The 25,130-nt window shown below is 35.9% G+C and overlaps 1 protein-coding gene across 3 annotated transcripts in view; it reads left to right on the top strand.

The window, feature by feature from the left end:
- Positions 1 to 25,130, top strand: part of RALGAPA1 (Ral GTPase activating protein catalytic subunit alpha 1) — a 130,261-nt gene that overhangs the window by 72,170 nt on the left and 32,961 nt on the right. For all 3 annotated transcript variants that reach the window (XM_061463525.1, XM_061463526.1, XM_061463527.1), the window contains 8 exons: positions 1,765 to 1,899; positions 2,659 to 2,842; positions 9,928 to 10,792; positions 12,291 to 12,362; positions 13,333 to 13,456; positions 15,729 to 15,884; positions 22,940 to 23,098; positions 24,997 to 25,124. In XM_061463525.1, the coding sequence (XP_061319509.1) occupies positions 1,765 to 1,899; positions 2,659 to 2,842; positions 9,928 to 10,792; positions 12,291 to 12,362; positions 13,333 to 13,456; positions 15,729 to 15,884; positions 22,940 to 23,098; positions 24,997 to 25,124 (1,823 nt within the window). The remainder of the gene's footprint in view (positions 1 to 1,764; positions 1,900 to 2,658; positions 2,843 to 9,927; positions 10,793 to 12,290; positions 12,363 to 13,332; positions 13,457 to 15,728; positions 15,885 to 22,939; positions 23,099 to 24,996; positions 25,125 to 25,130) is intronic.

Below are 25,130 nucleotides of genomic sequence, written 5' to 3'. Positions count from 1 at the left end.
TTATTTCTTTTTAGTGTGTCAGTTTAATTACAAAGGTGTATGACATAACTTTATTATGAGTTCTAAGTTGTGTTTTAAAGCAAGGATTCAGCTTTTTAAGTATAATACAATATAGTCTTTCCAGAATTACAGCTATATTGTTTATGCTAGTGAATTTCTGGAGTATTTGTGGGAAAATACGCATTTAAAATTACTTGAGATTCATTGTTTTTAATAATGAGTCTTCTTTTTCCTTACCCTCTGTAAACTTAAAGCAAAGTAATCTAGCCTTTTCAAACTTGTCTTACAGTAAAAATATATTTTCAACTCCAAGTACATTGCAAAACACATACAAGGTCATGATTTTTTGCTCTTTCCATTGTAAGTACATTCTTGAGAAAGATAGCCTATAAAGTTCAGGTGAATTTGATTGTTGCAGTCCTTCAAAATGATTGCTATCTTTTTGTATTTTCAATGGGTCTGACTCCCCTAGCTAAGATGGGCTCTTTCTTTACCTCATACTCTCAGTAGTACTTTCTGCCTCCTGAGAGCTGTGTCTCTTGAATTATTTGGCTTTGCTCTAGGACTGAGGGACTTAGTGATCATTTAAACTTGAGCACTTTGGTCCAGTTTGTCGCTGGCAGAGCTCTGGACTACACATTCCCACAGCAGCTTGCACTGATCTGTTACTCATTTTGGCCTCCAGAGCTCCGGTTTGCCTCTTGTATCCGTTTGCAAGAAGTTACGGGCTGTTGCAGGCTACTGTGCTGTGCCAAGCTAGTCAGCTTTCCACTTGAGGATGCTTCCTATAATGGGAGAAATTTCCAATCAGCTAATGCTGATTGTTGTATGTCAAATATCATTAAAAAATTTGCTTACCTAGTTTGACAAAGTAGTTCTAATGGGTTTCTTAAAAATTGGTTTAATGTAAAAAATACTCAGAACTCTTCATCATTAGGCTTATTATGTGGTGTTTCTGAGAGACAAACTTGTATTATGGGAAATGAGTATGACGTTTATATGTCTTTTATTAGTAAATAAAGTGGATTTTTTCTGAAAGACTTTTATTTAACTTGGGAAATACTTTAGAGAATCTTGCAGCTATTCACTGAATTGTTTCTTCCACAGTTAAGTTTTAAAAATTAAAAATAATTATTTGAAACCAGTAAGTTATTAATAATCTGGTGTGTATATGTCTCTCAATCTAATTCTATTCTACAGTCTTCAAAAATGTCCCCTAGAGGGAGTTGGTTCTTTTGCTGACTGAGTAGCCTCCAAGACAGCAGTTTGATTTCTTTCAGATGATACTTGGTGCTGCATAGCATTATTGACATGTTGTGAAGAAAACTCTGAGTTTTTATACAGCACTAAATGCAGCTGAAATAGTTCAATTTTGCATAATCCTTGATTCACTTTACAGTGAGGTTTGCATGCAGAATGGTAGATCAGCCTTTTTGTACCTGTGTGCTCTGAAAACAGCACCCTGCAAATCCGTTTTTAAAGCATGGATATTCTCCTCAGCACAGTATCTGCTCACAGACTCACCACGATGAGAAACTGTCTGGATGTTTGTTGCTACGTAACCTCAGTAGCCTAAATTTTCACTGGTGCTGTAGGTTTTGAAGATACAATGGCTTTTAAACTAGTGTGACCTGCCATTACTGAATAATGGTGACTCTACCAAATTGAAAAAAACAAAGTAAAATAGAGAAGTAAAATGCAGTGATAAATGTGAAGTAGCAGGTGCTGGTTTAATTGATTTTTAATTGAAAGTGTTTGTTCCAGTTGGTGGTTTCTTTACTTCTGTGCTTATTGGACTGGATAATGGCCTTGCCATTAAAGACCTTGCTGCAGCCTCTTCATGCTACAGGAGCAGAAAATGATAAGACTGAAAGATCCGTTCTTAACTGTATATATAAGGTACATGTTTCTTTACTTGCTAAATGAGGATTTCTGTGTATGGATTTAGTGTCTGTTTTCATGAAAATGAAGACCTAAGTTTTTTGTAAGCTGACCTCGATTCTACTACTGAAATGTGGAGTGCTGTCTTAGTTCTTCTACATTTTACTGTAACTGTTTGATCTTTGGTATATTTGGAATTGCTGATTTTGGTTTACATTTTGTGATGTGTAACCAAGTTCATTTTTGCATGACACATCAATAGCAGATGCTTGTGTTGTAGACCAGCTATACATTTTAAGACAGGAGGATGTACCTTCTATATACCAAGGAATTTTATTTAGCAATAAGCAAAATAAAAAGCACTAAGTTATAATTACTGTCTTTAGGGACACAGAACAAAGATAGGTTGTAGTTTTTGTTTTTTGTTTTTTCACAAGGGAAGGGGATTAAAACCTCCAGCAGCTTAGACCTAGCATATATAATTAAATAAGATAGGAGATCTATAAATAAGGGTAGCTTAGTGATTTGTTGTATTTTTTGTTTCTTGTTTCTTTATTATTAAATTCCATTTCAGTGTTGATGCTGTCTTGACAATTTTCTTTACAGACCAGGGTTTGTTTTTGTAAACAATAAACAACAAAAATTTTCCATATTGTCCTGCCTAGCTGTTTTTAAAAAAAAAATTAAAAATTTAAATAAAAATAAAATTCATTTCTTATAAAACTATCAAGTAGAAATTTCAGTAGTTAATGTAATGAAATTCTGGTTTTGTTGTAGGTTCTGCACGGATGTGTCTATGGGTCTCAGTGTTTTAGCAACCCTAAATATTTTCCTTTAAGTCTTTCTGATTTGGCATGTGTGGATTACGATCCTTTTATGCATTTAGAAAGCTTGAAGGAGCCAGAACCACTGCATTCTCCAGACTCAGAGAGGTCTTCTAAACTTCAGCCAGTCACTGAAGGTTTGTCAAATTATCTAAGTACATTTTCTTTCAAAAAAATTTTGTCTTGGTTTCTAGTATTGAAGTGTTGGTATAAAGCATAAGTTTTAAATTGTACCTAGACAGTAGGTAAGAACCATTAGTATGGAATGAGCTAATATAATTTTGAGCAATTATTGTTCGATTAACTGAAATAAGTCTCTTCTGAACAACATAAAGATCGATTTGGTATGGATTCTTCTGTGCTCTGTCTGTCACTGAAAAGTGTTAAGTACTGCAGTGTGGATAAATGTTGCTTGTCATTTTAATTTCAGTAAATAAATTTATTTTTTCTTAATTTTCTCTAAGAATATTTTGGACTTTTTCCTTTGTGAGCTTGTAATATTGAAAGCTTTCTGTTCATTGTCATAGCCCATCGTAATGTGTTGTCGATCTATTTACACTAAAACTACAGTTATCTAAAAAAAAAAATAATAAATTTCTCTCATCTGCTTAGAAACTTAAAAGCCACAGAAATTAACATTTGCTTCACAACTTAAAAATAAAAATAAAGACTCTAAGCTGCAGAGGAGTAGCATATGTGTCTAGTCAATATCAAATGGCTACTTTGGGAAGAAAATTGAAAAAGATGAGGTTAATACTGATACCAGAAACTCTGTGTAGTGCTATTCTCCCTCCATATTAAGTTGTTCCATTTAGGCTTCCTTAAAGGTATTAAGGACCAGATAAATGCAGCAGCTCTTTGTAGCAGCTGTGTGCTAACAGCAGGTGATTTTGTGGTCTGTAGTGACTACGTGCTGTTTTTTATGTAGAGAAAATGGCTAATCATTGTGCCCTTGTCTAAGGCATGCTTCATCATCCTCAAGTACTTTTTTGGCCAAAGAATTCTAAACATAGAGCTGTCCCCTAATAAGCTCAGTATTGGATTGAACAAGTCTGATTTGAGAACTATTGGCAGGAGGAGCTGTAATTATTAAATTTACTGAAGAATGAAGCAAGGTACTATAGTTGGCTTTTTGTCAAATGGCTGTGGTCTTATTAGTAAAAAGTAATCATCTGCTGGGTCAGAATGAAAGAGGCTTCGAAGGATTCATTCTGTCCTAATTACAGTCTCACCTATACATATTATGTAAAGCTAATATTTAAAGCATTTGCCAAAATTAACTTTCACTGCATGTTCTATTACAGTGTAGTGAATTGTAGTAGCTTTTTATGCCTGGCATCTTTTGTATTCTATAATAATCTGTAATTATGGGTTAGCAGCAAATGCTGTGTGGCTTTTTTAATCTGACAATCTGAAAAGACAACCCTGAATAGATTTCTCTTTAAATGAGTATAGTTGCAAAAAACCTTAGCATCGATATCTTCATTTTGCATTTCCGTACATGATCTGTTCTTTTATGATTTCTTGTTAAATTTCTAAATACAAGTAATTTCAGCTGTTCTTTTATCTCTCCAGATGAATTAAGGAAACCCCATATGTTTTTAAAGTTTCAGGGCTTTGGAATTGTAAGTCAGATTGTGAAATTTAATTGGCAAACTAAAGCATTATAATGCAACCATGGTCTTGCAACCTTGGCGCTTCTAGTCCACATTGCCAGGCAGAGAATAAAACTGGCAGTGCTTGACTGATCGCAGAGCATCTGTTCTTCCTGGCGTTGTTGCGGAGTGAGAGGAGTAAAGCTAGTGGATAACAACCACTCTGGGACTCAATCAAGACAGGGTCAATTAGTACAAGCTAGCAGCAGAACAGTATGCCAGTGGGTCAGTCTCTTTATCATTACTTTTTTCTTTTTTCTTTTTTTTTTTTTTTTTTTTTTTTAGGGAATGGAAATGGGCAGGATGGCAGTTGTAGGGAAAACAGGGAAGTTCTACAAAGGCAGGTTGGGGTTTGCTAGATTCTTTCTTCAGGTCACAGGCAAAGCCAAAAGTACTGAGAAGCCAGAATCCTTAAAACAGGCTGCTTTTGATCAGTTTAATATATGTGATTGACATATCCGATTATGCTTTCCATTGTTCAAGGTCAGATCCATCACAAGTTTTATGGACACTTAGCCCACAGTATGATGTGGTATGAGACCACAAAAATATGGGACTTTCAGTGATACAGCTGTGTAGTGGGGAAAGGATCTATTGAGAGGCTGGAGCAAGCCCTGCAATAAACAGCAGGGCAAAGATTTCTTAAATCCCCTGGAAACAGGCGATATGGAGAGAATTCTGTTCACCTCTCTGTTTCAGTAACTTTCCAAGTGCTAGGATTGCCTGTGAAATTGTGTTTGTCCTCCTTTCTGTAGGTTTAAGGTAAAGTGGTAGGTTGCAGTGTAAGATACACAAAAATTAATTTTGAAATTGTGCTACATATATTAAAGCGTTTTGTTTAAACCAGAATGAACTTTTAGCAGATGATAATAAAGACACAAGTAGGAAGCTTTTCTTGCATCATCAGAACTTGAAGACAAGTCTGTGGTGCTTTTATACATCTAAAGAATCACAGGGCATGTCTACATGAAGGGTGATGAGCTCTTCTTCTAGCTAGTATTGACAACAGCCTTCTCTACCTACAGTACAGGCATATAAGTGCTGTCTGTGCTAATTAACCACAGACCTAACTAGCCTGGATTCAGTGTCACAGTGGCAGATACACTTTCTCCAAAGATAGTACAGCATTATACTGCTGTGCAGTTTAGATATGCAAACACTAACTTAGACTGCATTATGCCATGATCTGCTTACCTGCTTCTGGTCTTTCATTTGTCATTACAGGACCATAAACATAAATGAGGGAGAATTACAATGAAACCTCTCTTCAAAGCTTTTTTGTTGTTTATACTGAATAATGCAAACATTCAGGAAAAAGTAAAATTTGAGGGGGTTTTGTGACTGTTGTATTGACAGAGAAGCTGGTTACATGAAAATACATAACACTAAACAAAAAGTGGTATACATCTTCTAATGTTAATACATAGCAAAATCAAACTATTGAATAGAGTCTAGCCATAAGGAAATAATATTGTATGGATTTATGTTATTTTTTTTTTTTGCAATTACAAAAATGCTTTCAAACCTGTTCTTCATAGATCACAGATTTATTAGGGATAGTTGTGATTGGAAGCTAGCAGTTACATTGCATAGATACAGTGGTCTATCAGTTATTGATTTAATGTGTTTTCACCCATTTGTCGTATTGCCTCAAATATAAATTAAACTCTTTTGTATAGATTGATAATTTTCCTAACATATTTCCATTTCTGAAGAAAAAGTATTTCCCATCTGATGTTTAGTCTTTGCTTTTATTTAAAAAAGTAAAAATGCAAAGTACTAGGGTTTTTACTGAAAGAAGACAAAAAGTATCCTTAAAAAAAAAATGCTTTATACGCAGTGAATCCAGATTAGCACAGTTTGTGTTTCATGAGGGACATTGTAGAGGTGGGTTCTCTGAAACGGCATCTCTCTTTACCTGAAGCTTAGAAAGGAGTGAGACTTCCTTTAGCTAATGTAAAATACAGGTAGCTAAGCTAAACTGACCTCTCTTAGGCTCCCTCTAAATGTAATAGATAAAGAGTTTCCAGAGTGATTCATTCCATTTCTCCAGGGCTTCTGAGGTGAATCAGTCTGTACATGTGCATCATTCTTTAGACAGCTAAAAGGGTGAGGAGAGTTAAATTCCACCCTCAGTCATTACTTTTTCCTTCCACTACATAACTAGTTCAGAAACTGTTCAGCCAAAGTTGAATTAGAGAGTTAACAACAGATCTTCAGGAAATTCAGGAATCCTCCATTCATGCAACTGATACAAATGAGTGGTGATAGACCTTCAGCCTTTCCACAAAAGGGGTAATTTCAGGGACTAAGAAAAATAGCTAATATAACAGGCTTCTGGTAAATTACTAAGTAATCATGTACACATATAAAATACATCGGCCAAGCAAACCACTGTGGCACTGTAAAGAGAGCAGAAATGTGTTCATTCAGGAAGAGAGGTTGGCAAAGCAGCCAGCTGGACTGCTTCAGTGTGTAATGCTATGACTTCATTTGTAGAGTTTGTGGTAAGGCTGTGATGACTTGCATTATTGCATATTTTGATCTGCCCTTCAGAAACAAAAAGCAGGGTTTCGATACTCATTTTAAGAGTTCTAATATGTTGAATGTTCAGTTGTTCCTGATTGAGATGTGCTTCTGGGAACACATTATTAATATGTGTCCTTTAAGTTGAGAATTTAAATTTCTCGTATTTTCTAAAAGCATTACTGGGTTTGCTTTTTTGAGTTGAGTTTGGTTTTGGCTTTTGCTAAAGGAAAACACCATCAAAATCTGACCTGCTGTGTGGCAAAAATTACCCAAGATTGCTTAATTTTGTTGCAACATAACAGTTTACATCAGAGTTTACTTTTCGGTCTCCTTCTTTTAATACTTTACAGTTTACTGTATCAATTTTAGATCCATAATACTGTATTCTGAGAGAAAACTCAGTGAGAAGTTCTCTCTTTTCATCTTATAAAAGAGGCAATAACAGATTTATATCCTGATTCTTTTACATTCTATTTTAATTCAAGAGCAAAATTTTCAGAGAAAGACTGTGGTAGGACTGGGGGTGGACCTTTGAAATTTAAATTTTATGTTCTGCTCTTTGAATCACTGTGTTACCTTTCTCGTCTGTATGTCCCTTAGGCTCCTAAGGGAGTAAAGTCATGCACACAGTCACAATACAACCATGGTCGGGTTTGAGATGTTTAGGGTTTGCGACGAAAGTCCAGTGGTGAGGCACTGGAATAGGTTGCCCAGGGAGGTTGTGAATGCTCCATCCCTGGCAGTGTTCAAGGCCAGGTTGGACAAGGCCTTGGGTGATATGGTTTAGCGTAAGGTGTCCACAGGGGGTTTGGAACTAGATGATCTTAAGGTCCTTTCCAACCCTAACAATTCTATGATTCTATGAAACAGTACTAATAATAATTTATATGGTAACAGGTCCCTTTCATTTCTTCAGGTTTTTCAGTGAAAAGTAATGGAAGGCATTTAATCTATGCAGTGTGAGAATTCAGGTAGCTGGAAAGCTCACATGGTTTTGCTCCTAGGAGCTTGAGAAGAGTATTACCTTGCTTACCTGTTGCAGTGCCAAGCACTAAACACTTAACATAAATACCCTGACAAAGATGAGCCAGTCTCTGCGTTGTGCAGGTGGTGGTTAGTACTGCACTGATAAATTATTCTTCAGGCATCCAGCTTAGTTTGTCATTGTCTTGTATAAACTTGCTTACAGTTCCTTCTTACGTTTCAGCAGATGGCACTATAGCTTAATTTCCTGTATGCTGTCAACATCTGGACATTTAATTCAGCTTCACTGAATGTTTTTGTGTTTGTAAATTTTAAATCTCAGGAAGGTTATAAATAAAAAATGTAATATAGAATTTGTTTTTATTAGTTTTCAAGACCTTATTTCATTAAAATATTTGCATTTATCTGAGTTTGGAATAGTATAAAAATGAACTTGATTTTGCCAGTTAGTTGATTTAGCCAAATGTTAACTGGATGAAATTATTCTCTTTTTGTAGTTCAGATCTAGTGCTCCCTAAAGGTAGAGAAGAGCCAGAATCCCAAATGTCTCCTACATGCTTTACCCGAACCTTGTCTGGGGAAAAAAAAAAGGCAAATATAAATGGTTTGGTGTTTGCAGATGCAGAATGCATCCTGTGCTTCAAAAACTAAAGATATATTATGACAGTCAGTATGTGTTACAAATTTGCCTCTATTTTTCCAGATAAAACAGTTCAGATGCCTTGCGTGGCAAAAAGAAGAAGCATGGTTTTTTATTGTGTATAAATACACAATATAAAGGGAGATGAGATAGTTATACCATGCTTACATGTCCAAAAGGTTACATTTTCTCAGTAAATGAATGAAAAAGTAACATGGTTCAGAACATTCTAGTTTGATGGATTTTCAGTGAGAAAAAAAGTGGGAAGTGTGTGCAGCAGTTTGCAACATTTAATATCATTTAAAATATATGATATAATCCTGAGGAATACAATCTTGATTTATCTTTCCCTTATTAATCCCAAATTTGGGGCATCCAGGTCCTGTTACAAGAGAAAGGCTGCAGAAATGTGTGCTTTGCCATGTTAATCCTCTTTTGTTTCCTGCCTGTGATATTCTGCAGTGTAATACTTTTGTGTATGAGTTCTTCAGTGGGTATCCTGATCTAGTTGAGGGCAGCCTGACCGACAGTCGCTCTGACCACCTCTCTACTTCATCGGTAATGTAGAGTGGATTTCATAGAAGAATCCAAAACCAATGAATTACCGAGTTAGCAAGAGTGTGGTATAAACATTAAGAAATTACTTCTGTGAATTTAGATAATGTTGCATACACATGGAAAGTACGCAACAAAGAAGGAGGTGGCAACACTATATTGAAATACCAGTGCATCTCACAAGATGAATGTCACGCAAGATAGGCACGATTAACTTCTCTTTCTCCCTCCAAGGTTTTCCAGCCTGAAACTTCTTAAAATGGAGTTGGGGCATGAGATTTGCTTTGTGAATATTCAGCTGCTGTTAGATTGTGTTCAGTATAGGTAGCCTGCTCTTTGATTTGGTACTTCAAAATCATCCAGTATTATTCTCAACCTAACCTACAGCTATGGGCTCCCCAGGGAAATTAAGATGGATTAGAGGCTTTGTACATCTTTGTTCCTTTGTCTTTCTCAATGTAATGATGTGTATAAATATAAAAATCCATTGCAGTTGAAAATGGACTTCTTGCAACACAATTACGTTCTCTACTTCATCAGCAATTTAAGATTTATTTTCACTAGATTATGAAATCACATATTTCAGAAGAACTATGCTGATTAAAAAGCTGTGGTAGAAGAGGTATTCTGGGCTGTAAAATAATGAGGATGCTTCTTTAACTATCTGATGGCTTTTCATGCTATTTATATGAGACCAGTGTTGATCAAAATATGTATTTTCTGTTACTGAGCTGGACTAACCTTGCAGTGCTTATCATTTGTTTAAAACTCACGAAGAAGAGGAAATCAAAAGAAATATGTGAATCTCAGTGTTGTTTTCTGAACTCTCCTTTTAAAACCTATGTTCTTTCTCTCACAGTGAAAACTCACATGCAACAAGGATTAATTTCTGTTGCTGCTCGTACTGTGATAACACATCTAGTCAACCACTTAGGCCACTATCCTATGAGTGGAGGTCCTGCTATGCTAACTAGTCAAGTGTGTGAAAACAACGACAATCCCTACAGTGAAAGTCCTGAACTTTCTCCTGAACTTTTTGAGAACCCAAATCTTCAATTCTTTGTGTTAAACAATACATCCCTGGTGTCCTGCATACAAATCCAAGCAGAAGATGACATGCCTGGGGGAGGACTGTCTGCTGGACTTGCATCTGCTAATTCAAATGTTAGAATTATAGTACGTGATCTATCTGGCAAATACTCATGGGATTCAGCCATTCTGTATGGACCATCATCTTTATGTGGATCTTCACAACCAACGTCTTTTGCACTTTCATTATCTCAACAAGATAAAGTAGAAGATGCTCTTTCATCTTTTGAGCATGTGGAGGATGTATCTGCAAGGGATGGAATTACACTCCAAGTGAAAAGGAAATTTAGAGACACTGTGCCAACATGGGATACAATTAGGGATGAAGAAGATGCCCTTGATGAACTCCTACAGTATTTAGGTGTTACAAGCCCTGAATGCTTACAGAGAACTGGTGTCTCACTCAACATTCCTGCTCCTCAACCAGTCTGCATCTCAGAGAAGCAGGAGAATGATGTCATTAATGCAATTCTGAAACAGCACACAGAAGAGAGGGAGTTTGTTGAAAAGCATTTCAATGATTTAAATATGAGGGCTATGGAGCAAGATGAGCCAACCTCACAAAAGCCCCAGTCAGCATTTTACTACTGCAGGTTACTTCTCAGTATACTGGGAATGAATTCTTGGGATAAAAGGTAAAAAGAAAAGACTCTCAATTCAAGAAAATTCTCTTAAGGAATTGCGCTATTCTTAGCGTGTAGTAATAGTTGATCATGGAGTAGGTTAAGCCAAAAATACTTCAGGCCAGCCAACAGAAGAGAAGAGGGGATATGCAACTAAGGGAAATTGGGGAAAATGGCAGTTTTCTTCCGTATTTCAGCCTGTCATTTAGAGAGGCAGAAAGGAGGAACCTGTTGCCTTTATTGCCATTTACATTCTTTCCTTAGAACAGTGTTGGAAGATGAATTAAAGAGTAATATCTTTTCTAATTATCCTTTCACCAACTGTACTAAGAGTTACTATGATGGGTGACGAAGGCATCTTTTTGCTTTCTTTGCTACCCATGTATGTTTCTGTAAAAATCATTACCCTTCTGTGCCAGAGTGAGACTCTGAAAAGCGTGATATTCTCAGCTGTTGTGTTGCTGGACAGTGTCTTGCTGCTTTGCCTGCTAAAAGCATGCTTGTGTGCCCCCTCAAAGCATTGCATCTGTGTTAGCTAATGAAAAAGATGCATCTTTTACTATTTATTTCAACATTGGCAGTGTTTAGGTATTGTTTAGAACAACAAGAGACAAGCCATGTTCAGTTACAAAAGTAAAGTCTCTGCTTACATTATTTTTGGGGGGGTGTAGGTAGGTGTATGTCTGCATATACATGAGGGTATGTACAAATATTAGCATCCTAGAATTCAAGGGTCTTTCTGAAAATTTTTTTTTTTTTGGCCATAGCTGTCAAATTCTGTATTTTCATACTATGAAGGGAAGTAAACCAAAAATAATGTATGTCACTGGACATACCACTGGAATGGGACAAAATTCTGGTATTATAACCCTTATTTGTGTCTTTAATTGCTCAAGGCAGTCTGGTTTTGAACAGTACTGTTTTTAAACTCATTCCACTGTGTTTTCTGGGAAACAGCGTAAGCACAGTTTAAAAGAAATGAAAAGTGCCTTTCTTGCTCTAACATATTGGTTTTTTTTTTCTTTAAATTGTTACAGCTGGATGGGTGACTAGGGAGTTTATGTTCTGTTCTCTTCTGAAATTCAGAATAGCAAAAGCTCTGTGTTTAATGCACTAACTCCCTAGGACAGTAGGTTATGGGAGTGTCTTTTGTCAGTAAGCATCTATATTATGGCCTAGTAAAGCATGCAGCTTATATGTGTCAGAGGGAGTTCTGAGAGAAGGGATTGATTGCAGATAGATCCAATAGGTTAACAGAGGAAAGTAGAAAGAAGTAAAGGTTGTACTTGGGACTGTAATGGAGATTTCCTGGAGTAAAAAAAAAAAAAAATTGCTTGTATATATTTTTAAAAGATGTCTTAATATTTTATATAAGGAAGTACTATTGAAAAGGCAAAAGCATTTGCCAATTGTTCTTGAATGGACCTGGAGATGTTCTTTTATCATTCTTGTGCTGTTCTGTATCCATTGGTGAACAGGTGATATAATAGTTATAAATTTCTCTATTTAGAAGGAGCTTTCATCTCCTGAAGAAAAATGAAAAGTTACTTCGAGAACTCAGAAATTTGGACTCAAGACAATGGTAAATTCTTTCAATGGCTGCCTACTTATTTAAGTTTGCTTGTACTTAAATGGCTCTAATTGCACAGGTGTAAGAGTTGAACTGATTTTTAAAATAGTTTCATAAATTATTCATGTATTTTGCACTGTAGTAGTTACTGCTATTGTATTGAAGTTACATTGGTATTATTTGTAGAGTAAAACTATACAAGTAAAATATCATGAGACAGAACAAACTTCAAAGAACTTAAAATTATGAACACTTGTATGCATAAGTTGGAATAGTTTTAAAACTTGGATAAATTGAAGTCTCTGCATGTTAAGCTTTGGCTAATTCTTTAGCTGTTTTCCAATGCTTTTAGTGTTTGAAGACACGGAATTCTAGTTGGCATTGTAGCACAGAATTAAAACCTTTGAATTGTTTTTGTAAAAGTTGAAATAAAATCCAGTGGAGGTTTTAGAAGTGAGAAACCACGTTTGGTTGCTGCAGTGTCCAAGAGCAAGCTTGACGAAAGACATTGCTATAGTACCAATAGATCCTTTGTTCAGTTGCATAAGATGCATTTGCTCCAGCATACACAAGGCACTGTTAATGGACAGTGCACTGTCAATACTACCTGTTTTACAGGTTTTGCTCATTTCGGAAGCCCAGGTATTCCATTGGTAATTGGCATTGCCAGTACCTTCCTACATCTTAGAACTGATAAAAGAGGTAAATGCTGTTCATGTATAGCGAAACTTTAGACTCTAGAAAAGGCTGGGCTGGGAATGTGGAAATGTAGAAGGTATTAAAAAAGAAGCCATATAGTTGTGCTTTACTTCCACTATATTTTTTGGTATTAAAAAAGAAGCCATATAGTTGTACTTTACTTCCACTATATTTTTTGGTGTTTTAAAAGCCATGCTCTTTGTGTACTGTTTGTACTGTTTGCATATTTTGGTTTCATATTAGTAAAGGCACTGTCATGCAGTAATCGTTCTCTGTTTTACAGCCGAGAGACGCACAAGATTGCAGTGTTTTATGTTGCTGAGGGACAAGAAGATAAACACTCCATTCTTACGAATACTGGGGGAAGTCAAGCCTATGAGGATTTTGTAGCTGGTCTTGGCTGGGAGGTATTAAAATATTTTTATCCTAAGTTTGTTTACAGAGAAAGTTACAGATCGCTTTAGGGATGAGTCTTTGGTTCTTTAGCATTACTCACAAGTACTGAAATACACTGGTTTGCAAGTAAGATGTAGAGAAGAATTCTGGTTTTAATTGCATTAGCAAAACTAGCTATTTAATTTTAAGCTCTTTGAATTTAAGAAAGTTTGTGTAGGCAGAGATGATTCTTTAATCTACAGTCCTGTACTAGGCTTTCATGGACTGAGTAGGAGACATCTTGATTTCCTTGTAAGCTGGTTAAGTGTTACATCCAGTGAAGTTTGAGCTTTGCTCAAATTTGGGAATCCAGAAAGTACAGACAGTCAGCTTCTGTCATGCTCCCTTTTTCCTGCCTTCTACTGCAGACATGTAATTGTTCACACAGTTATGTACCCTATCATCTGTATGGGCCTGCAGCTCTTTAGTCACTAGTTTGATACACCTACGAGGATTTCCTTTTTTAGCATCCTTTCTTTCTGACTGCACAGAATTAACTTCCATTATAAAGTTCAGCTTCGCACAGTCCCACAGAAGTTTAGGAATCGCTTCTGCTCCTGGCTGGCTGCATAAGAAACAGCAGGGTTTTTGTTCCTCTTGTGACTTGGCGTTCATCAGGAGTGTCCACATGAGTGTCCATCTTACTCATTCTTTTATTTCTTTCTTTTTGTTAATCATTAGGTGTACAAGAGCACTACTAGATTAGCTGTGTGGATAATGGTTCTGAATTTTCCATAGGAACAGAAAAAGTGCTAGACGTCTGCTGTCATGAACATAGATGTTTATCTTCCACATTCCTGATTCTTCAGGAGAAATAAAACCCAACGTATTAGTGTCTTTGAATATCCTTCTTTCATGGGTTAATTCCCTTAGCCTTTATTAGGTATAGTTACTAATAAAGTGTTAATATAAAGTGTTACTAATTTGAATTAATATTCCATGATAAGACATTGCCATGGACTAACCCCAGCCGGCAACTAAATACCACACAGCCACTTGCTCACTTCTCTCTTCCCTTCATCCCCTCACCCGCCATGGAATGGGGAAGAGAATCAGAAAAAGGTTAAAACCTGTGGCTCAAGATAAGAACAGTTTAATTGAAATAAAGATAACAATTATAATGTTAATAAATAATAAGAATAGGGAAAAGAGAGAGAGGAATAAAACCTAAGAAACACAAGTGATACACAATGCAATTGCTCAATACCTGCTGACTGATACCCAGCCCATCCCTGAGCAGCGATCAGCCCTTTCCCGGCCAGCTCCCCCCAGTTTATATACTAGGCATGACGTGCTGTGATATGGAATACCGCTTTAGTTAGTTTGGGTCAGGTGTCCTGTCCGTCCTTCCTACTGTTCCCCTCCTTACGAGCAGAGCATGAGACACTGAAAATTCCTTGATCAGGGTAAGTGCTGTTAAGGAACAACTGAAACACTGGTGTGTTACCAGTAGTATTCTCAGACTGAAGCCAAAACACAGCACTGCACCAGCTACTAGGAAGAAAATTAACTCTCTCTCAGCTGGAACCAGGACAAACATCTAGTGTTTTAACCTCTTAGCATTAAATTCTGAATCTTTCACTAACAGAAAAGCAGATATATATCCCATATGGGCAGAGATTAAATGTATTCACATCTGAGATTCAACGTTCCTTAGGCAGTTTTAAATGTGAAATAGCACATTAAGTGTGCTTATTTATTTGAGGGTCAAAATATTTCCCATAGAACTAAGACTTATAAACTTAGTTATGAATTATCACTTAGTTTCCTGTAATTTTTTTCATATTCAAAGAAGGAATATTTCTCAAGAAAAAACATATGGAAGGTAACAAGATGATGTAAAATTTTTGCCTGTCAGGATTTTTTTCAGAGTTTAGATCAAGGCTGATGTAGTAACGGAGAATTTTAAAAATTTAAAAAAGCACATGTAAGCAACTGGTCAGGGAATAATGCAGTAAATACTCATTTACACAGCCTTTTCTTTTCTTTACCCTCATCTTCCCAGCAGCATCTGTGGTGACGGTGGAATATAGAATGCCACTGCACTCCAGTAGATGTCCGGTCTAGTTGGCAAGTCTGAGCTCTTCTGGAAAAACCTAACTGTACTGTTGTGAAAAGTAACTTCACTTTAAAAAATATGGTTGAAAGCACATTTTAAAGTATAGAGAATGCATTTATCACCTGATTTTTTTTTTTTTTTTTTCTTTTCCCCTTCCCCTAATGCTTTCTGTGTTTTATTTCTAGGTAAATCTCACAAACCATTGTGGCTTCATGGGAGGACTGCAAAAAAACAAAAGCACTGGATTGACCACTCCATATTTTGCTACCTCAACAGTAGAAGTAATGTTCCATGTGTCAACAAGAATGCCTTCTGATTCAGATGACTCTTTAACAAAAAAGGTAGGTGATTCTGAATAACAGGTTTTCTTTTTATAATAATCCTAGAGAAAATAAGAGTCAAAGAAAACTAACTTTTTCTGAAAAATCATAAAATATAATTTTATAATTTATTTACTGTTATAAAACACTTTTACCTGCTAATCTCTAATTTTGCGATACTGGTGATCTTTGCCATCATTGCAACTGTTGTCAGGATCACTATTGTCAGGATCACATGTATAGTGATGAAAACTACAGGGAGGTAATGGTCTGTGCAGAAGAAAAAGCATTACATCTGAGTGATGCTTTTAGTACTTCCAGACTTTAAATGCCGATTAGTAAATATGTGGTGAGTACTTTCTAACGTGACTTTTTATTCAGGCAGGAGCCACATGATGGCTATTAACATAATTTTACCTTTTAAAAAAAGTTTAAAATATAAAGAATTCAGCAATGTTAATTGTAGATAGGGTGTTTTGTCTCAGAGCAGGCACAGATGCTCAGAAGTGATATGATCTCTCATAGGCACATTAAGAAAAAATGGTTTGCTGTATTGGCATTTTTTTTTTTTTTTTAGAATTTAATAAATTCCACATTAGTGATAGTAAGTTACAGTCTCGAACATGTGTCCTATTATAAATGAACAATTGGCTATCATTAGACTGTCCCCTGTCCTGCATACATACATCTTCAGATGTGCTAATCCGTTCAGTAGACACGTTAATGAGCACTGGTTGAAGTGTAATATTGGAGGAACTGAAGCTGGTTGACCTTAGCATGGAGCTTAATACTGGTAATTAAATTAGACAATAGACAGTTAGTAAAAAGAGAAATAGCCATGCCTCTGGCAAGCTTCAATTATTAATGACTTTTTTGTTCTTTGTCTTCAACTTGAAGAAAAAATATTATAGTTATCATTATTACTATAGACTGCCTACGAATTCTGACTTCTCACTGTTGCATCTTAGGTTGTTTGGTTTAGTGGTTTGTTTATTTGAGGGGGAGTGTTTTCTAAAAAACGGGTGGTTTTCTATGTCTGTAGTACCGGGCCCTTTCTGTTCTTTATTTCCTGAAATAGAGTCAGGATAATACTTAGGTTGTAGAATGATTTATAAAATGGGTTCTACAGCAAAAATAACTAACTTTAAAACAATACTGTTGCTATTGCTCTAGTATAGAAGAACAGTGTGTATATATTTTTTCTAAGTTTTTTGGCTTCTGCATTTTTTAAAAGGAACTTTTTTTATAAAACACGGCTTGTAATTATCCTTACGATATTTGTTTATAATCTGTTTGAATGCGAGCATTAAGAAGTGTTGTTAAGGGGGAAGATAGGTCACAGTGAAAATTAATTAATGATAAATAATTTGAAAATGCTGTGCACTTCAGCAGAACACAGGCAAGATCTGATGTCTGATTCTGGGAGCACCTTGGATCTACATAGAATCATAGAATCGTTAGGGTTGGAAAGGACCTTAAGATCATCTAGTTCTGACACCCCTGCCATGAACATCATCTATATCTGTTCCTGACAGGCAAGGTTCAGTGCTGTCCAGGCATCCTCTGATTTAGCTTGTGAAAATGGTATCAGCTGGACTTTTTAACTGTTCCAGCTTGCCCCAGGCCTGCTTCTCTCCTTCTTTGTCAGTAATTTGGAATATTTGAGGTCTGCGTCCATCTACTATATGGATGCATAGTGTATCAAAAGATTGGGATTATATCTGTAGCTCAGCTCCTGATGGACTGTATAATGAAGCCACTTTATTTCTGTGTGACTTTCTTTCCTTACTTCTCTTCTTCTGTGATTAGTTTTTGTTCTTTTTAAGCCTGGTTTCTCCATGAATGGAGGCTTGAGAGTCTGCTTTTATGTCTGTCCTCCCTTCCCTCACACCTTTTGCCCCATTTCAATCAAATTTAGTAAGAGACGTGTTTCAAGGTGTTCATTTCATGTATGTTTTATGAGGATAGGCTAAGTAAAGGACATAGAGAGAGATTCTTAGTGTTCCTACTCCACAGGTAAAAACTGCATGAGAAGAAGCATTAGACATTAAGGAACCAGCACCAGAGAGAGAGGCTATGCAAATCATCCCAAATGTGAGAAAAGCATGAACTCAAGTTTTCATTTTAGGAGAAACCAGCAAGTGGTATCAGGGAGACAGGAATAGGAAAACAGGCTTAATTCTTTTACTAGTGGTACAACTACTGGTGCTGCTTAGATCGAACACATGAGCAAAAGGAATGTGTTGAGATCCTTTCCAGCTCTCACACATTATAGGGGACCTGAAAATCATTTGAGAGCTGTGTGTGTTACAGGTGAATTGTTCTGAGTGCATTCACTGTTTGTGACCTCCAGAGAAAGTTGAGTTTTGAGCATCTCTACAGGTCTTTCATGTGCTTTCTTTGTCTGTTTCATTCAATAGGAGAAAACCAAGCAAAATTGCAGTAGTTGGCTTAGAACTGCTGCTGCTTTTTATATTTTAAATGTGCCTAGAGGTGCATGATAGGTTCATCTTATAAATGGAAATTAAATTAAATTAAAACAAAACTTCTTCCTGCCAGTCGAGCCACTGCAAAATCAAGACTCTGCTGTTTCGGAGGCTAAGCGAATTTTAAACTTATTTTCCATCAGTCTTACAGAGTAGTCAATAAAACTTTTAAGCATCTTGGATACCTCATACGCATTTGTTTCTGAAGATATGAACAAGAGCAAGAGAAGCCATGAATTCACAGAGAACAGATAAAAAATTTCTGAATGTGTAAAGGAACATAGCATTGAAATACATATATGAAATAGGTATTTAATTTGCAAATAGCAAATTCAAATTTAATGCTGATAATGCAGTCCATTTTGTTTTTCTCAGAATTGAATGTCAGAGTAAGAAGTAGTTACACTACCCTTACAAGAATAAACTTGCAAAGAATATAATCAGGATTAAATGAGACTGTGAAGACCCAGTTCACAGAGTGAGAAAGCTCATGTATGTGCCTCTACAGCTTATCACCTGTCCAGCGCTTCCTTCCTTAGCCTGATGAAGCAGTGGAAGAGTTGTAGGTGAGAATGTTACACACAAGATATGTAAATAAAAAGTAGTAATGTGGTTAATGATTGGAATACTAATTCATGATCCTAGGTTATGTGTGATAATTTTCCTAACCATATGAAAGTTTTATAGCTCCCAGTATTTATAGCATTTTTGTTTTTTTATTGTGGTATTAACAGGTATTTGGTACTGGAAGGTTTATAGATGTAGATTAGTAGTACAACTTTATTTGGAGTTACAATTACATAAATGTATTGCTTTAAAAAAAACAAAAGCAGAAACAGAACACAACACACACACACACAAACCAAACCACAAAAAAAAAAAAACAACCACACCCAAAAAAAATAACCAACAAACAAAAAAAAACAACCCAAAAAAAGCCCAGAACAAACACACCATAGTTATAGACGCAAAGTTGTGTGGTAAATTCAACTAGAGGGTATGTATGCTGTAGACAGCAGCGCTGCTTACATTTAATGGGCGAAAGTAGCTGCATTAAGCCATTACTTCAGATGTTTCTGCTCCTTCCATTCTTTTTATAAGAAACACTTTCATTTTGAAGAAAAAAGTTGGGGCTAGCTGTTGTATCATAAGAAAACGTAATAGCCTTTTTTCTCCCTCCTTTAGGTAAGTAGGTATTAGAAATTACAGTAATTTTGGCAAGAGTTCAAGGGTTAATGTAACAGATAAATAAAAGGAATTTTCTGTAAATTGAGCCCTGCATTATTTCACTTGTCTTGCCTTTCCAAACCTAACTCATTTAATTTTAAAAAGTAAATACTTAAATTCTTCCTGACAGCATGCTTTGCTTTTACTATCGTTTATTACTTCAATTATACTTGGTATCACTTAGAACAATCTGCCATTTGGAAATTTCAGTATAGCCTGCAGCTTAGTATTAAGTCTGGCTGCTATTGTAACATGTACAGCATATGACACTAATGTATCAAAATTAGATTTGATCATCCCTCCTGGTTATATTTATTTCACATTTCTTTTGTATTCAGTTAACATAAACGTATTAGGAGAGCTGACACATGGTGATGGCTATACAGTAAGAATATTTTAAAGTATTTTGAGTTAAATTTGAAATTTCAGGTAACCTAACAGTCGGTCATTTTTATATATTTGTTTTAACAGAGTAGAGTTTCAAAGCAAGCCTAAAAAAAATCTGTTTGTCTCTGACATCTCCTCAGGGCTGTCTTCCCGACAGCTCAGGTTTAAAATGGCTAAAGCAGAGCTCTTAATCTCTCTCATTGCCACCTTTATGGATCACCACGGATAATACAACCATTGTGCCTGTCACTTGTACCCATAACCTAAAATCATCTTTAATTTGGCCCACTTTCAGGATTCTTACATTGTTCTTAAGACTGTTCTTTTTTTCTACCCAGTATTTCTTGCAACATAGGCTTTCCATACACACAGTTAAAATTAACCCATTATATACTAAACTGTTGTTTTGATTGCTGAACCTTCCTTTCTCTGGCCTTGACACTTTCATTCTTGAAGAGTGCTGCCATAAAAGATATTCTTCTAAGCTTTAATGCCTTTTTACAGTTCCTTTGCATTTGTCCCTCTCAATTTTGTGTTTTGCCTTATACTTAGATAATAAACTCTCTAGAGCAGTTTGACCTGCATTTTATGCAGTATTTAGCATTTTAGAATACTGGTGTGTAACCTCTAGTTCCAGGTGTTTCAGCTATAGCGTATTACAGGTTACTTAAAGTATAACATTATTTTAGAGCTTTTTATTATTTATATTATTGATGTGCTTTACACCTCTAATAAGGATTTGCACTGTGTTTTGCTTACTGTAGGCACATAGGAAGTTGTAAATTTAAGAAGACAAGGTCAGGAAATCAGTGTGAAGATGTAGTTTTACACAGCTGGTGGTGAGTTTTGAGTAGCCAGTGATACAGATTTCAGTCTCAGCATTTGTTCATTCTGTGTGCACTAAATCTGATTCTTCTAGAGAACATTGAGGACACAACTTCTTGGGAAACCACGTTGCTGTCCCTCTTTTAGGTTTTACTAAGCAGAGGTGATTGTAGCTCAGTATTTTTGTCCCACTTGTGTTCAGGACATGAATTCTAGGATGCTTCCAATTCAGTACAAAGACATGAAGAATCCAGCTAAAAGAGGTCAGGCTCTGGCTCTCCTGTGGTGTAACAAGTACAGTAAATAATGGATTCTCCAAATGTTTGCTTTGCTTGCAGGAGAGCTGTCCTACCTTCATCCACCTCTGCTCATTGAAACCTAAAGGAGAGACAGCAACATGGTCACATTTCAACAGATAGTTTGACTGTCACTTCACCACTGAAAGTGTGAAAGGTTCAGGCCCTCAGAACAATTCCACAGTTGGTTGTCTTTTATGATGTTTGTCATTGTTGGGTGTCATCCAAGGTTTCTGCAGCTGGTGTTTGTGTATTGCACATCAGTCATTCAGGTTGCTGCCTGGTTTTGTTCTAGTCCAGTCAAATAAAACTCTGCGTAGTGAAAGTTGTTCTAACCAGTTCTTTTGTGGGCTGCATTTACAGTTGGCACAAGATCATCCCTAACTAAGTGTTGTTCAAAGTAATTCAGCCATCTACAAAAGAGGCAAGAACAGCTCACTTTGAAAGAGCTGCAGTCATTGTAGATTAGATGTATCTATTATCTGGTCCAGGCAAAACAAATGACTTGTTAAGCATCAGACAAGATTTAGGGTATTGATGCTATCTATCCTTTGCCCAGTCCAACACCTTGTTTTTCTGTCTCATACAATTTCAAGCTAGCAGAGAAGAGGTAGCTTCTTTTTTTCCTGTTTCTTTTTTGGGTTTTTTTGTTTGTTTGTTTAAGTCTGCTGCTGGACGACCTGTGTAAGCTTTCAGATAAGGCAGAGATAGCATTCCAGGAGGTTTTATAATCTAAACAAGTGAATACTTGCAATGACATTTTTCTCATGACTGCATGTTTGTTTTGCTGTTATTTAAAGTGCAGTTACATTCTGTAAATGAGTTCAGAAAATTGTTGCCTTTTTATATACAATAACTTCTTGTAAGCGCTCAGGTTAGTGTCTGCATGTTACCTGTTCACAGTGCTGTCCTTTGAATACTATCAAGGCAATTGTTCAACAAATTCTACCTATCTAAAGCTGGGCAAACAAAGTGATAACTGTGGGTAAAGACAACTGTCAGCTATAACTGGTGATGCACAAGGAGGAAAAAAAATGTGATTCCAACTTGAATTGTCAGAAATAGCATTTACTGGAAAGAAACTCACATTTAATAATCTGAATATATTTGATCAGTATATGGAAAGCCTCTCTCCATGATGTTAACATTTGTTTATCAGATGGTAATGTTTAGCAGAAGGAGCATTTTGGAGCTTTAGTGCAGATAATTCCAAGGAGTTCAAGATACTCCTTAATCTGGTTATATGATCACAACTGAGGGTACAGCATGCATTTTGAGAAATCCATTTGGCCATTATGAGCCAAGTCAAGAACTATTTGGGATTTTTCAGGAGTGGGGTGTTTTTTGTTGGTTGGTTGGGTTTTTTTTCTTTTTTTTTTTTTTTTGTAGTAGTAGGCAGTTTGGAATTAAAATGATGACGTTAAAGACTGCTTGGATATGCAGCTTTTAAACAAATTCATTCATATACTTTAAAAGTTCATATATAATTCAGTAATTTACTGCCTGTTTCTGATGGCAATCTAGAAAGCATTCTAATAAATAAGATTAATCACTCTGCATTTTTGAGAATAATATCAACAAAATTTTAACATTCAGTAGAAAAACAGATAATTGACATACCTGTTAATTTAAATAGACACTGGCACCAATGTATAAAAATCTGTAACACAAACCAATACTGTGAACTAATACTGTCATGGAAATTGTAAGAGAACTATAGTGTAAATTGGTTATTTTATTCATTTTTCTTCATTTCTTTTTAGTGGGTTTGTTCTTTTGAAGTGCAAGCATTTAGTATAGCTGTTTAGCTATAGAATATATTCAAACTGATGGGGTTTTATCCCTACTATTCCAGCTAAGACATTTAGGAAATGATGAAGTACACATCGTCTGGTCAGAGCATACTCGGGATTACAGAAGAGGAATAATTCCAACAGAATTTGGTGATGTTCTTATAGTTATCTATCCCATGAAAAACCATATGTTCAGTATCCAGATCATGAAAAAGCCTGAGGTAAGGTGGTTTTGGTTCTTTTTCTTTCACATTTCATTTGTATATTTAATATCAACTGAATTTTGTTCATAATCTGAGTTTTTGCTGTAATACATAGATCCAACAGGGTGATGTGTCTTTAACATTGACAGTTGCAGTGATGGTAGAAGGAAGAGGAAGCGCACAATTCATAGTAAAACCAGTAACTTGAAATTGTAAAGGCCTGATCCTGTCAAGCGTATCTGCTAACATCATAAACTGGAAACAAAGCTAGAATATTCTGCATAATCATTTAAATATTAAGATAAACTTGGCAAACTTTTTTATCAAATTTGATACCTGACTGTGGTGGTTAAATAATAGTCTGCTCCAGTTTATCCATCTCCCTGTCATATTTTCTTCTGAAAGCTAGTTTTCTCTTTCTCCTTGACTCCACACAAAAATTTGGAGTTTAATTAGGCAAAGCAAGGCCATTCAGCTCTTAGGCATATGAGCACTTTTTCTAATGACTGTTCCTCAAATGTCTGTACTGACCATGTTCTTAAAACAGTGGTTTAGGGTAGCAAATACTGATTGAGTAAAAGTAGTCAGGAGGGTTTGACCTGCATACATTCTGTGTGTGAAGCCACTTGCCATAAATGTCTATACTTCAAATATTCTTTCTAGAAGCAGTAATAGTAATAAATGAGGTATGACAGAAATAGGGTTCCCCTATAGGATGACGGCCTTTATCTGACAATAGGCATGAAATGATACACAGTACATCGTCTTGTTATTGCTGGTTATGTATAGTTTTAATATTGCTTTTACTATTTTAAATATAAAGAGTTGTTATTATTGGAAATGTGCAGGTTAAAAAGGAAAAGAAAACTAAGAGCAGGTATTGTTGTTAGTCCAAGAAGAGGTCCTTGTATATGAAAGAAGATGTAACTTCTATCAGATTTTAGTGTTCTCAAAACTATGTTAAATGACTGATGGAGAAAATAATACCGGGATCTAAAATCCCTTTGCAGCATTGGTTTCATCTGATCAGGAAGAATATTTAGTGTACACTCTGCTCCCTTTGCTGACCTGATACACAAACGTTGCTCTTCTTCACATGCCTTATGCTAGCAACTGCAGAACTTTATTCACACATACGGGAAATTAAGATATTTAATAGAGGGGTTTGTTTTGGTTTCTTTTGTGTTTTTTTTAACTAGACAGTTATGCTTGATCAGAGAGAAATTATTGCCAAAACATAAGATCCATCTGTTCTGTGAACTGTTTGGGTGCTACCTATAATAAACATCAAGGTTTTCTGCTGATCTCACAAATAAGGCCTTCCACTTAGGGTTCAAAGAGGCTGAACTTTCACCACAGATTTCTCCTGTAAAGGGCTTACAATCCATTTCTATGGATACCATAGAAAGGAAGAAGAACAGATAGAAGAATAAAAGAAAATGGAAGGTGAGGTTATGTCCACCCGTAATTGTATGGCAGTTGCACACTGAGTTGGTCCTTACGCACATGTTCTATCTAAAGCCATTACTTAAAAATGTGAGTAATTATTCCTTTTGCTTACTACCACCTACAATATTGTCATTTAGCCTTTCAACCTCATAAACATCGTATGTATGACTGTTCCTAGGATTTTGGCAGCAAATGTTGGAAATTAGCTTTGATGAGACATAGCATTCAAATGGTTGCTTAATTTTCTTCAAATGCTGTGTTATCTGTTACCAAGGTTATCAACCAGTTATATGGCTGTATATTTCCACAAGAGAAAAGGTCTGTCATGGAGCACAATAACTGGTCTGATTATCTAGCAATGAGAAGGGGAAAAAAAGATATATTTGAGTGCTCTATTGTTAATGTTGATTGCTAATTGTTATAGCTAAGATCTTGCTTTATATTGAATTTCTTAATTTTTTGTTCAGGTTCCATTTTTTGGTCCACTCTTTGATGGTGCTATTGTGAATGGAAAAGTTCTTCCTATTATGGTTCGTGCAACAGCTATAAATGCAAGCCGTGCATTGAAATCGTTAATACCATTATACCAAAACTTGTATCC

Source organism: Pezoporus flaviventris, unplaced genomic scaffold, assembly GCF_033815535.1.
Source record: "Pezoporus flaviventris isolate CSIRO_AGI_PZ_B2104156 unplaced genomic scaffold, CSIRO_AGI_Pfla_v1 ptg000036l, whole genome shotgun sequence".
NCBI lineage: Eukaryota > Metazoa > Chordata > Aves > Psittaciformes > Psittacidae > Pezoporus > Pezoporus flaviventris.
This window is presented reverse-complemented; position numbering and strand designations above follow the sequence as displayed.